At 41.2% G+C, this 13278-nt stretch overlaps 1 protein-coding gene across 1 annotated transcript in view; it reads left to right on the top strand.

The window, feature by feature from the left end:
• Nucleotides 1-13278, top strand: part of KNL1 (kinetochore scaffold 1) — an 817310-nt gene that overhangs the window by 348989 nt on the left and 455043 nt on the right. The window contains 1 exon segment of the mRNA XM_053711756.1: nt 2297-2395. Within this exon segment, the coding sequence (XP_053567731.1) occupies nt 2297-2395 (99 nt within the window).

Raw genomic sequence — 13278 nt, 5'->3', positions numbered from 1 at the left:
AAACCTTAATCTGCCCCCTACCAGCTGAGCTGGAATGAGGGCCGCTCCTTCATGCGGACTTAGGGGCTGACTTTGCTTTCTTAAACGGCTTGGATTTATTCCAATTTGAGGAAGGCTTCCAATTGAAAACAGATTGCTTGGGGGAAGGATTAGGTTTTTGTTCCTTATTTTGACGAAAGGAACGAAAACGATTAGAAGCCTTAGACTTACCCTTAGGTAAAAAAAACCTCCCTTCCCCCCAGTAACAGTTGAAATAATAGAATCCAACTGAGAACCAAATAAATTATTACCTTGGAAAGAGAGAGATAGCAATCTAGACTTAGAAGTCATATCAGCATTCCAAGATTGAAGCCACAAAGCTCTTTTAGCTAAAATAGCTAAAGACATGGATCTAACATCAATTTTGATCATATCAAAAATAGCATCACAAATAAAATGATTAGCATGTTGCAGTAAATGAACAATGCTATATAAGTCAGAATCCAAATCTTGTTGCGCTAAATTCTCCAACCAAAAAGTTGAAGCATCTGCAACATCAGCCAAAGAAATAGACCTAAGGAGATGACCTGAATATAAATAGGCTTTCCTTAGATAAGATTCAAGCTTCCTATCTAAAGGATCTTTAAAGAAAGTACTATCTTCCATATGAATAGTGGTTTGTTTAGCAAGAGTAGAAATAGCCCCATCAACTTTGGGGATCTTTTCCCAAAACTCTATTGAAACTGTTGGTAAAGGATACAATTTTTTAAACCTTGCAGAAGGATTAAAAGGAGTACCCAGCTTATTCCATTCCTTGGAAATCATATTAGAAATAGCATCAGGAATAGGAAAAACCTCTGGAGTAACCACAGGAGGTTTAAAAACAGAATTTAAACGTTTACTGGTTTTAATATCAAGAGGACTAGCTTCCTCAATATCCAAAGTAATTAACACTTCTTTAAACAAAGAACGCATATACTCCATTTTAAATAAATAAGTAAATTTGTCAGTGTCAATATCTGAGGAAGTATCTTCTGAATCAGATATATCCTCATCAGAGGTGGATAATTTATTATGTTGTTGATCATTTGAAATTTCATCAACTTTATGAGAAGTTTTAAACGACCTTTTACGTTTTTTAGAAGGCGGAAATGCAGAGAAAGCCTTCAGAATAGAATCAGAAACAAATTCTTTAAAATTCATAGGTATATCATGTACATTAGAGGTTGAAGGAACTGCAACTGGCAATGTACTATTACTGATGGATACATTCTCTGCATGTACAAGTTTATCATGACAACTATTACAAATGACATTAGGAGATATAATCTCCACAATTTTACAACAAATGCACTTAGCTTTGGTAGAACCGATGTCAGGCACCCTGTTATACATCCACTTAGAACTAGGAGTGTCGAATACTTAGCTATTGTCAAAACAAGTATATAAAAATTTTTATACTTTGGTATTGATCTCCACATTTGTGGTAGAATTTGCGTACTTTATCACCCTACAATGAGTTTATTGTTTTTAATTTGCACATCCCTCAATTTTAACTCTTTTTTTATGTGTACATAATAAAAGTTATGTTTTATTAACTCCAGTGAGATCTATCTAACCATTATCGTGTCACTTTCAACTCAGATATTATATATGCCTACTATGAGTGCTAAGAATGTATTCTAAGATGGGCTCTCAACCCATCACACGTTGGTTCTGAAAGCATAAGTTTTGCTTTCAAATCCACAAACAAACAACTAATTTCTACAATAACTTGTTCTCGTGGATACAATTTACATCTTTAAATTAAAGTGAATGTAAAGTTAACGTAATGTGGTAAAGTCAAACGATAGAAGTTTCAAAATGAAGGAGAGTTTCAATCATGAAATCTTTACTATATACTTATCTTCCGAGATATTTCAATAGAAACGCTCTATGGTTAAGAGCCGATCCTCCACCCGGCATAATCCGCAATTGATTGACAGATTACTCATCTGCAATCAATTAATCGTAGTTTCCACCTTTACACAAACGTCACCTCCAGGGTTGAATATGGCTACCGGAACTTCAGTTCTTATCCGTAGAGCGTTTCTATTGAAATATCTCTGAAGATAAGTATATAGTAAAGATATCATGAATGAAACTCTTTCATTTCGTATCTTCTATCGTTTGACTTTACCATATTACGTTAAATTTACAGTCACTTTAAAGGAAGAAGAGCAAAATAAATGACACTATATAGTAGAAAGTTTATATTCTTTTTTTTTTTTCTACACATAAACATATAATATTACTTACTAGCTATTTTTTATTTCAGAAATTTCAGGGCGACACTATTACTGTAAAGGATATTTTCATGCTGTTCAAAATCAATATCCTAATTCAGAAGCCACGATACAGTGTACCTCCTGCTCACGTAAGTAGCTATACATGTATTGTCATTTATGTACACTATATACATAGGGAATGATAATGGCTTCCTTAGAGGGACAGTCTACGCCAGAATTTTTATTGTTTAAAAAGATAGACCATCTCTTTATTACCCATTCCCCTAGTTTTGCACAACCAATTCTGTTGTTATATTAATACACTTTCTCTTGTAAAGGTGTATCCAGTCCACAGGTTCATCCATTACTTGTGGGATATTCTCCTTCCCAACAGGAAGTTGCAAGAGGACACCCACAGCAGAGCTGTCTATATAGCTCCTCCCCTAACTGCCACCCCCAGTCATTCTCTTGCAACTCTCGACAAGATAGGAAGTTTAAGAGAGATGTGGTGACTTAGTGTAGTTTTTACCTTCAATCAAGAGTTTGTTATTTTTAAACGGTACCGGCGTTGTACCGTTTTACTCTCAGGCAGAAATTAGAAGAAGAATCTGCCTGGAGGTTGATGATCTTAGCGGTTTGTAACTAAGATCCATTGCTGTTCTCACACATAACTGAAGAGTATGGAAAGAAAACTTCAGTTGGGGGGACGGTTTGCAGATTAACTGCTTTGAGGTATGTTCAGTATATTTATTTCTAGAGAGATAAGGTCTAGAAAATGCTGACAGAGCCTTGTATATTTGAGGTAAGCCTGATGCAGTGATTTAACGATGACTGGGATCATGCTTACAAAAAAGAGTAATATTCATGTTAATACTCATATTACTTAGTGTCAAAACGTTTGCATGGTTTATAAAAAAAAAAAAAAAAAAGTTTTTTCTCTGAGGGTGATAAATCTTTATTTGGGGCCTAGTTTTCCACATGGCTAGTCAGATTACTCCTAGGAGTACTTTTTTAAGGCCCTCTGACATCGAGTGCATAGTGGGAGGGGCCTATTTTCGCACTCTAAATGCGCAGTTGATATTTAGACTGAGACATCCAGCTTCCGTAAAGGAGTCCTCTGGCATCTAGGACCACTATAGAGGGTTTTTTTCCTGCAAAAATCGTGTTTAAGGGCAGGTAGGAGCCACAGCAGAGCTGTGGCAGTGTGTTTGACTGTTTGTTAACGGTTTTAACGTTTTTCAAATCCGGTTTGGGGCCTAAGGGGTAAATCATCCATTTGCAAGTGGGTGCAATGCTCCTTTAGTCCCTTATACACACTGTAAAAATTTCGTAGAGTTTACTACTTTTTAATACTGTTTTGCAGTTTATGTGGTAGTTTTTTTCTCTTAAAGGCACAGTACCGTTTTTGTTTAATTGCTGTTTCACATTTATTAAAGTGTTTTCCAAGCTTGCTGGTCTCATTTCTAGTCTGTTAAACATGTTTGACATAGAGGAAACTCCTTGTTCATTATGTTTAGAAGCCATTGTGGAACCCCCTCTTAGAATGTGTACCAAATGTACAGATATTTCTATAAGTTATAAAGACCATATTATGGCATTTAAAGATTTATCACTAGAGGTTTCTCAGACTGACAAAAGGGAGGTTAAACCACCTAGCTCTCCCCATGTGTCAGAACCTATATCTCCCGCTCAAGTGATGCCAAGTACATCTGGCGCGTCCAATGCGTTTACCTTACAAGACATGGCGGCGGTTATGACTAATACCCTCACAGAGGTATTGTCCAAACTGCCAGGGTTACAAGGAAAGCGAGACAGCTCTGGGGCTAGAACAAATACAGAGCTTTCTGACGCTTTAGTAGCTATGTCCGATATACCCTCACAATATGCAGAAGCCGGAGAGCTTCTATCTGTGGGTGACATTTCTGATTCAGGGAAGGCGTTATTTCAGTCTGACTCTGAAATTACAGCATTTAAATTTAAGCTGGAACACCTCAAGACCTACTGGTTATGGGAGTGATCCACCCAGTTCCAAGGAAGGAACAGGGCCAGGGTTTTTTTTTCAAATCTGTTTATAGTTCCCAAAAAAGAGGGAACTTTCAGATCAATCTTGGATCTCAAGATCCTAAACAAATTTCTCAGGGTCCCATCCTTCAAGATGGAGACTATTCGAACCATCCTACCTAAGATCCAGGAGGGTCAATATATGACTACCGTGGACTTAAAGGATGCTTATCTCCACATTCCGATACACAGATATCATCATCAGTTCCTAAGATTCGCCTTCCTAGACAGGCATTACCAGTTTGTGGCTCTTCCCTTCAGATTAGCCACGGCACCAAGAATCTTTACTAAGGCCACGAGGCATAGCGGTGGCTCCTTACCTAGACGACATTCTGATACAGGCGTCGACTTTTCAAATCGACAAGTCCCATACGGACATTGTTCTGGCATTCCTGAGGTCTCACGGGTGGAAGGTGAACGAAGAAAAGAGTTCTCTCTCCCCTCTCACAAGAGTTTCCTTCCTAGGAACTCTGATAAATTCAGTAGAAATTAAAAAAAATTCTGACAGAGGTCAGGTTGTCAAAACTTCTAACTTCCTGCCGTGCTCTTCATTCCACTTCTCGGCCATCAGTGGCTCAGTGTATGGAAGTAATCGGCCTAATGGTAGCGGCAATGGACATAGTTCTGTTTGCCCGCCTACATCTCAGACCACTGCAACTTTGCATGCTCAATCAGTGGAATGGGGACTACACAGATTTGTCTCCTCGGATAAATCTGGATCAAGAGACCAGGGATTCTCTTCTCTGGTGGCTATCTCGGGTCCATCCGTCCAGGGGAATGAGTTTCCGCAGGCCAGAATGGACTATAGTGACGACAGATGCCAGCCTTCTGGGCTGGGGCGCAGTCTGGAACTCCTTGAAGGCTCGGGGTTCGTGGACTCAGGAGGAATCCCTCCTTCCAATAAACATTCTGGAACTAAGAGCGATATTCAATGCTCTTCAGGCTTGGCCTCAGCTAGCTGCGGTCAGGTTCATCAGATTTCAGTCGGACAACATCACGACTGTAGCCTATATCAACCATCAGGGGGGAACAAGGAGCCCCCTGGCAATGTTGGAGGTTTCAAGATAATTCTATGGGCAGAGGTTCACTCTTGCCATCTCTCAGCTATCCATATCCCAGGAGTAGAGAACTGGGAGGCGGATTTTCTAAGTCGGCAGACTTTTCATCCGGGGGAGTGGGAGCTCCATCCGGGGGTATTTGCCCAGCTGATTCAACTATGGGGCAAACCAGAACTGGATCTCATGGCGTCTCGTCAGAACGCCAAGCTTCCTTGTTACGGGTCCAGGTCAAGGGATCCCCAGGCAGCGCTGATAGATGCTCTAGCAGCGCCCTGGTCCTTCAGCCTGGCTTATGTGTTTCCACCATTTCCTCTGCTCCCTCGTCTGATTGCCAAGATCAAGCAGGAGAGAGCTTCGGTGATTTTGATAGCTCCTGCGTGGCCACGCAGGACTTGGTATGCAGATCTGGTGGACATGTCATCCTTTCCACCATGGACTCTGCCGCTGAGGCAGGACCTTCTACTTCAAGGTCCCTTCAAACATCCAAATCTAATTTCTCTGCGTCTGACTGCTTGGAGATTGAACGCTTGATTTTATCAGAGAGTGGTTTTTCCGAGTCGGTCATTGATACCTTAATTCAGGCTCGAAAGCCTGTCACCAGGAAAATCTATCATAAGATATGGTGTAAATATCTTCATTGGTGTGAATCCAAGGTTTACTCATGGAGTAAGGTCAGGATTCCTAGGATATTATCCTTTCTCCAAGAAGGATTGGAGAAGGGATTGTCAGCTAGTTCCTTAAAGGGACAGATTTCTGCTCTGTCTATTCTTTTGCACAAACGTCTGGCTGAGGTTCCAGACGTTCAGGCGTTTTGTTAGGCTTTGGTTAGAATCAAGCCTGTGTTTAAACCTGTCGCTCCGCCATGGAGTTTAAATTTAGTTCTTAAAGTTCTTCAAGGGGTTCCGTTTGAACCTTTGCATTCGATAGATATTAAACTTTTATCTTGGAAAGTTCTGTTTTTAGTAGCTATCTCCTCGGCTCGAAGAGTTTCGGAGTTATCTGCTTTACAGTGTGATTCCCCTTATCTGATTTTCCATGCAGATAAGGTAGTTTTACGTACCGAACCTGGGTTTCTTCCTAAGGTGGTATCTAATAAGAATATCAATCAGGAGATTGTTGTTCCTTCATGATGTCCTAATCCTTCTTCAAAGAAGGAACGTCTGTTACACAATCTTGATGTGGTTCGTGCTTTAAAGTTTTATTTACAAGCTACGACAGATTTTCGTCAAACATCTGCTTTGTTTGTTGTCTACTCTGGACAGAGGAGAGGCCAAAAGGCTTCGGCAACTTCTCTTTCTTTTTGGCTAAGAAGCTTAATCCACTTAGCTTATGAGACTGCTGGCCAGCAGCCTCCTGATAGAATTACAGCTCATTCTACTAGAGCAGTAGCTTCCTCTTGGGCTTTTAAACATGAGGCCTCTGTTGAACAGATTTGTAAGGCGGCGACTTGGTCTTCGCTTCATACCTTTTCTAAATTCTACAAATTCGATACTTTTGCTTTCTCGGAGGCTATTTTTGGGAGAAAGGTCTTACAGGCAGTGGTGCCTTCCGTTTAAGTTCCTGCCTTGTCCCTCCCTTCATCCGTGTCCTAAAGCTTTGGTATTGGTATCCCACAAGTAATGGATGAACCCGTGGACTGGATACACCTTTACAAGAGAAAACAAAATTTATGCTTACCTGATAAATTTATTTCTCTTGTGGTGTATCCAGTCCACGGCCCGCCCTGTCATTTTAAGGCAGGTGTTTTTTATTTTTTAAACTACAGTCACCACTGCACCCTATAGTTTCTCCTTTTTTCTTGCTTGTCTTCGGTCGAATGACTGGGGGTGGCAGTTAGGGGAGGAGCTATATAGACAGCTCTGCTGTGGGTGTCCTATTGCAACTTCCTGTTGGGAAGGAGAATATCCCACAAGTAATGGATGAACCCGTGGACTGGATACACCACAAGAGAAATAAATTTATCAGGTAAGCATAAATTTTGTTTTTTACCTCTGTGGTTACCTTGTATCTAAACTTCTGCAGGCTGCCCCTTATTTCACTTCTTTCGCATTTATCAGTACTGACTTATAAATAACCCCATGGGAGTGAGCACAATGTTTATCTATTTGGCACTCAAAAACCTGCGCTGTCTAGCAATGAAAAACTATCAAATGTACTGAGATAACAGGCGGCCTTTAAGGTCTTAGAAATTGGCATTTGATCGTACCCAGGTTTAGCTTTTAACAGAATACCAAGAGAACAAAGCAAATTTGATGATAAAAGTAAAGTGGAAAGTTTTTTAAAATTGCATGTCCCTTTAAATATGTAGTACTAACCTCTGCATTACTAACAGTTACTCAAAACTGATATAGTTGTGTTTCTCATGCAGTCCAGTGTTTCCCAAACCCAGTCCTTAGGAACCCTTAACAGGCCAGATATTCATTATATCTTAACTACAGCACCAGTGAAATAATCAGCTGATGGGTGAGCTAATTATTTAACCGGTTCTCTAGTTAAGATATAATAAATATGTGGCCTTCTAAGGGTCCGAGGTACTGTGTTTGGGAAACATTGACTTAGACGATCTCTTAGGCTTTGTATCTCCTCTATTTGAAATGGACAGAATTCACCCCTCCTCCAAATTTACCACCATTAACACGGTTCCCTTAATTCCTAGTCCTGTCCTGTACAGAACTTGGCATTGTCTATTATGTCCCTCTCTTCTCCCTACCTTTCCGACAATTTGGTAAGGTTGCTCTATTTGCTGTAGCTACTGTCTGAGGTAAGAGGCTTCTGGAGCTGATGCCTGTTGTGGAAAACCCTAGAAAGGCTTCATTTGATTTCAGATCAGTGAGGTGCTTTCTGTGTTATTTTTCTTTTTTTTTGCCACTTTTATTTTTCCATTAAAATGTTTTATTGAATTTTAACTAAGTGTACAAGAAAAATTGAAGTATTGCAGTTGAATATGATGCATAAATAAAATAAATAGGAAACAAGTGAGGAATCATCACATATCAGTTTCACAAGTTGCCCCCACAACAATTAGTGTCCATAGTTACACATGTATTATTTGTACGTCTCAAGCAAAGTGTACATTAGGAAAAATAAATAATAATTGGTCGTCCAAAAGATCATTTACCTGTCTTAACTATACATTCCTGAATTTTTTGCCACTTTTTATTTAAAAAAATGTTTATTTGATGTTTAATCCCTACACAACAAAGTATAACCTTACTGCTGTTGGATGTTTATTTAAATTTTGAATTGCATTTCTTATCTCTATAAGCAGCAGCAGCTGCTGTTATTCAGAGGTAATGAAGATTTGTTTGCATAACACCTATAACTTAATGGCAAAATTTCTCTTAATTATCTCACTTGAAAAGGAGCAGATGCAGTCTATTTTGAAGAGCAAAAATAAATCCGCTCTTACTATAATGCAAAATGACTGTATCTTTTTTTTCTTAAATGTAAAGAGTCCACAGCTGCATTCATTACTTTTGGGAATTAAGAACCTGGCCATCAGGAGGAGGCAAAGAAACCCCAGCCAAAGGCTTAAATACTCCTCCCACTCCCCTCATCCCCCAGTCATTCTTTGCCTTTCGTCCTAGGAGGTTGTCAGAGACGTGTCAGAATTTTTAATTTTTGTTTTTGTCTCTTATGGAGGGTAGTACTCTTCGGCATGGGACAGGATTTTTAAGTAGTCTTGTCAGTCTCTCAGTGAGGGCTTGGATGAAAGTTAGAGTCCGGAGATGCAGGAAGTTTCTTCCTGCAAAACCATCCCGACTCATGTTAACAGCTCCTCAAGCAATCAGCGTTGTCGATCTTCGCTCCGCTGCCTGCTTTCTTTTCTCAAGTCCATGGCGGAGGCGATGCTACTATCCGTCACACTTGAAAGGCCGTGTTCCTGTTCAATGTACTATAATGTGAATGTTTCCCATGAGGCTATCACCTTGCGGGTTTAACTTATAACATAAAGGTCTCAGTGAGTCTCTGTTAGTATCTTGGAATCGAGGGTTAATATCTCTTGAGGGGGGTTATTGGACGGGGGGGGGGTGTTATAATCATGTTTGTTATGTGATTCATCCTGCTTATGTGTGGTGTTTATGGGCTTGTGGTTTGGAACTTTGAGGCCTTTGGAAGTGACGCAGCTTTTTTGCTGAGTGCGCTTTTTGGACTGTACGGTTCACCCTTTGTCCGGGGCGTGGTTACGCTCTGTTTCCCATTTCCGCATTCCTGACATTGTGGCGACTGAGTTATTCTAGTCCGCAGGGTCTGGTTATAGGAGGTGGTGAGTAAACCAGCCATTGGTGGTGTCAGGTGCTGTTTTTGTTTTTTACTGTTTATAGTTCATATTTGTGTATATATATTATGGAGAATTCTGATGCTGAGACTGTGTGCTCATTTCAGATTCAGTTACAGAATATTCTGATACAGGGACGATTATGATATTAGATTCAAATTCTGTGTCCAGTGACGTATCCGGTTTGGCCTCATTTGGACCAGTTTTGTGCCATATGAGAGAACCCGGGTTCGGGGAATCAGGGGTCTGCTGAGCCATCTGCCTCTGGGGGTCCTTTCCTCCAGGGGGCGAGTTCCCTACCGATTCTTGCTCCTACACATGCGAGTAATCCAGTTTATGATTCCTCCACACAGGGTGGCGTTTTCCCCCCGGAGGTTGCAGCACCTTTTCGCTTTTAGATATTATTGCCGATTGTTCGTCTGCAGAGTCCAAACGTTTCTTTGAGAATGTGCTTGTGCCTTATTGTTCCGGGTCTTCCGCCTTGGGATGGGCCTCTACAGTTCCCCGCGGGTGTAACTGTTCCGGAGTGTTGTTCCTTTTGTTACAGGATTGCGCACCTTAATGTGTTGCTTAGACATCTTTTTCAGTTATTGAATGACCCTATCGTTAACAGATATGGGAACTTTCAGTCTGATAATTCGAATGGTGCACCTCATTAGACGTGGGGGGTTATCTCCTGTTTGTTTTTATTTGAGATCTTTCCCAGTTTTTTTGAAAGATAGGGCTCCGTTTGGCTGGTCCTGCGGGTAGGCCTGTGTCTTTTGGGCGTTAACCTTCAGGTTGCCTTATATTTTATGTTGTATCCGATGGGATGTCTTTGTTTTTCTTCGGGAACCATCTATGATCGATACTCTTGTTACTTCTCCGGAAGTTGTTTGGATATTAGTCCTATGTTTAATAATGTCTGTTTTTGTTTTCCCCTATGTGGGAGAATTTATACAGCTTGCCGGTTAGGACCCTGAGTACAGGCTGGTCCTGTCGGGTTCATTTGTTTTTGTGGCTGTTAAGTCACGTTGCCCTGTTCTGCCAGACCGGTTCAGTAGTGGCACTGATTGCTTAAGTTATCTTTGTTTTCATATTCAACTAAGCATTCTAGAGGACCTGTGGGTCACGAGGCGGGAAAGGATTGTTTCAGTCCTTATAGCCTTCAGTCATAGATGGACCTGGAAGCCCCACTGTGTCGTTTTGACATCTGATTTCATCAGAACCTAGAGTTTCCTCCTCCATATGGGGGAGGGCTGGCGGGTGTAACGCCCCGTTACCACTGAGGAGTGGTTTGGCCTTAAGTTTTAGGCTTCAGGATGATCCTATTGGGGCTTTATCCAACAGCTTGTATGGATAGCTGTACGGCATAAGGAAGGTTTTCTATTTTAAAACCTGTCGCAAATTTTGGCACCTTAAGGGTGCGTATATGACGTTTCTAGTGTTTCTAGATACGGTTTTTATTTCCGGCCGCGTAGGGTCTGTCATGACTTCTGGAACCTTTGGGTCTTCTTCCTTTGTCTCTGGCTGTGTTAGACCTCCATTAGGAATCTGTGTTCTGGACGTTGGTTGTTCCCTGTAGGGACTTGCTTAGCTCAGGGTTTTCCGGAACTGGGAAGGCTTAGCACCTTTCTCTCCTCTGTGTCCTCTGCCGGTGTGGCGGTAATAGGGAGACTAGCCGTGCTAGTGGGGTTTTTGAACTTCGAAGTATCCCTTTTGTTGTCCTGAGGCCATTTTAAAGTCCTATCATTAGGCTTTTAGCCTTGCTCCTTGGAGTGTTGGACTTTATTTGGGGTGGTTCCTTCATTTGGTAGGGTCTTTCGAGTTCTGTTTGCTGTCCGGATTTTCTGTATTTGCTCCATTCCCTTTGTCTGTTTTTTTGACCAGTAGGGGTGTTTAGTTCCAGGGTATAGTTACTCCTGTCCAAGTTTTGAATTGTTTTGGTTCCCAGGGCTGGTCGAGATATTCCACGCTCTTGGGAATGGGAGCTATGTCTTTGCTCCATCTACCTAACCGGGTCAGGATTGGCCCGGTTTATCGGAGTATTTATTACTCCTTGCAACAGAGTAACCCATGTCATCTGGGGTTAGGTGGGTGGCTTGCGCCTCAAGACTGGTGGGTTTCTACCCAGCTACTGGCACTGATTTCCAGTTTCTGGTGTGCCTAAGGGTTGCATTCCCCTGTTAGTTTGTCAGTGTACCCATGGATTCTCTGCTTTGCAGGCAAATGGGTTGGCTGTGCCCCTGTTGAGCGAACTACTTGTGAGGGGGTACTTTCTAGGACATTTGACTTACGACCTCTTCCCTTTTTCTTTAGTGGATATTCTCTTCTTAGGGAGACGGAGTCGTTGCTAGGGGCTTCTCCTGGTCGGGAAGTGGAATGTGGACTGGGTTTCCCCTGGAATCTTGCTGGCTCCATGTCAGACTGTGGGGCCTTGTTTTGATAGATCCCTGGGTCTATGGCCTTGTCTGTTTTCAGAATTAAGTTGTACTTTTACTCTGGAAAAAAGGCTCTGCCATCTTTACACTCGTGTACCATTTCTCCAACATAGGTGTGTCCGGTCCACGGCGTCATCCTTACTTGTGGGATATTCTCCTCCCCAACAGGAAATGGCAAAGAGCCCAGCAAAGCTGGTCACATGATCCCTCCTAGGCTCCGCCTTCCCCAGTCATTCTCTTTGCCGTTGCACAGGCAACATCTCCACGGAGATGGCTAAGAGTTTTTTGGTGTTTAAATGTAGTTTTTCTTCTTCAATCAAGAGTTTGTTATTTTAAAATAGTGCTGGTATGTACTATTTACTCTGAAACAGAAAAGAGATGAAGATTTCTGTTTGTAAGAGGAAAATGATTTTAGCAACCGTTACTAAAATCGATGGCTGTTTCCACACAGGACTGTTGAGATGAATTAACTTCAGTTGGGGGAAACAGTGAGCAGACTTTTGCTGCTTGAGGTATGACACATTTCTAACAAGACTTGGTAATGCTGGAAGCTGTCATTTCCCTATGGGATCCGGTAAGCCATTTTCTTAGTTTTAAATATAAGAATAAAGGGCTTCACAAGGGCTTTAAAGACTGGTAGACATTTTTCAGGGCTAAAACGATTACTTTATAAGCATATTTAATGGTTTATAACTTTGAAGAGTTATTTAATCTTGGGAATTCTGTTAAAAAAACGGCAGGCACTGTATTGGACACCTTTTTCACTGGGGGCCTTTTCTAGTCATAGGCAGAGCCTCATTTTCGCGCCACTAATGCGCAGTTGTTTTTTGAGAAGCAAGGCATGCAGATGCATGTGTGAGGAGCTCAGATCCACTGAAAAAGCTTATTGAAGGCGTCATTTGGTATCGTATTCCCCTCTGGGCTTGGTTGGGTCTCAGCAAAGCAGATACCCAGGGACTGTATAGGGGGTTAAATGTAAAAATGGCTCCGGTTCCGTTATTTTAAGAGTTAAAGCTTTCAAATTTGGTGTGCAATACTTTTAAGGCTTTAAGACACTGTGGTGAAATATTGGTGTATTTTGAACAATTCCTTCATACTTTTGCACATATTCAGTAATAAAGTGTGTTCAGTTTAAAATTTAAAGTGACAGTAACGGTTTTATTTTAAAACGTTTTTTGTGCTTTGTTATCAAGTTTATGCCTATTAACATGTCT

The sequence above is a fragment of the Bombina bombina genome, chromosome 1 (genome assembly GCF_027579735.1).
Source record: "Bombina bombina isolate aBomBom1 chromosome 1, aBomBom1.pri, whole genome shotgun sequence".
In the NCBI taxonomy this organism is placed as follows: Eukaryota; Metazoa; Chordata; class Amphibia; order Anura; family Bombinatoridae; genus Bombina; species Bombina bombina.
Note: the sequence above shows the minus strand (reverse complement) of the source record. Positions and strands in the feature narration are given on the sequence as shown.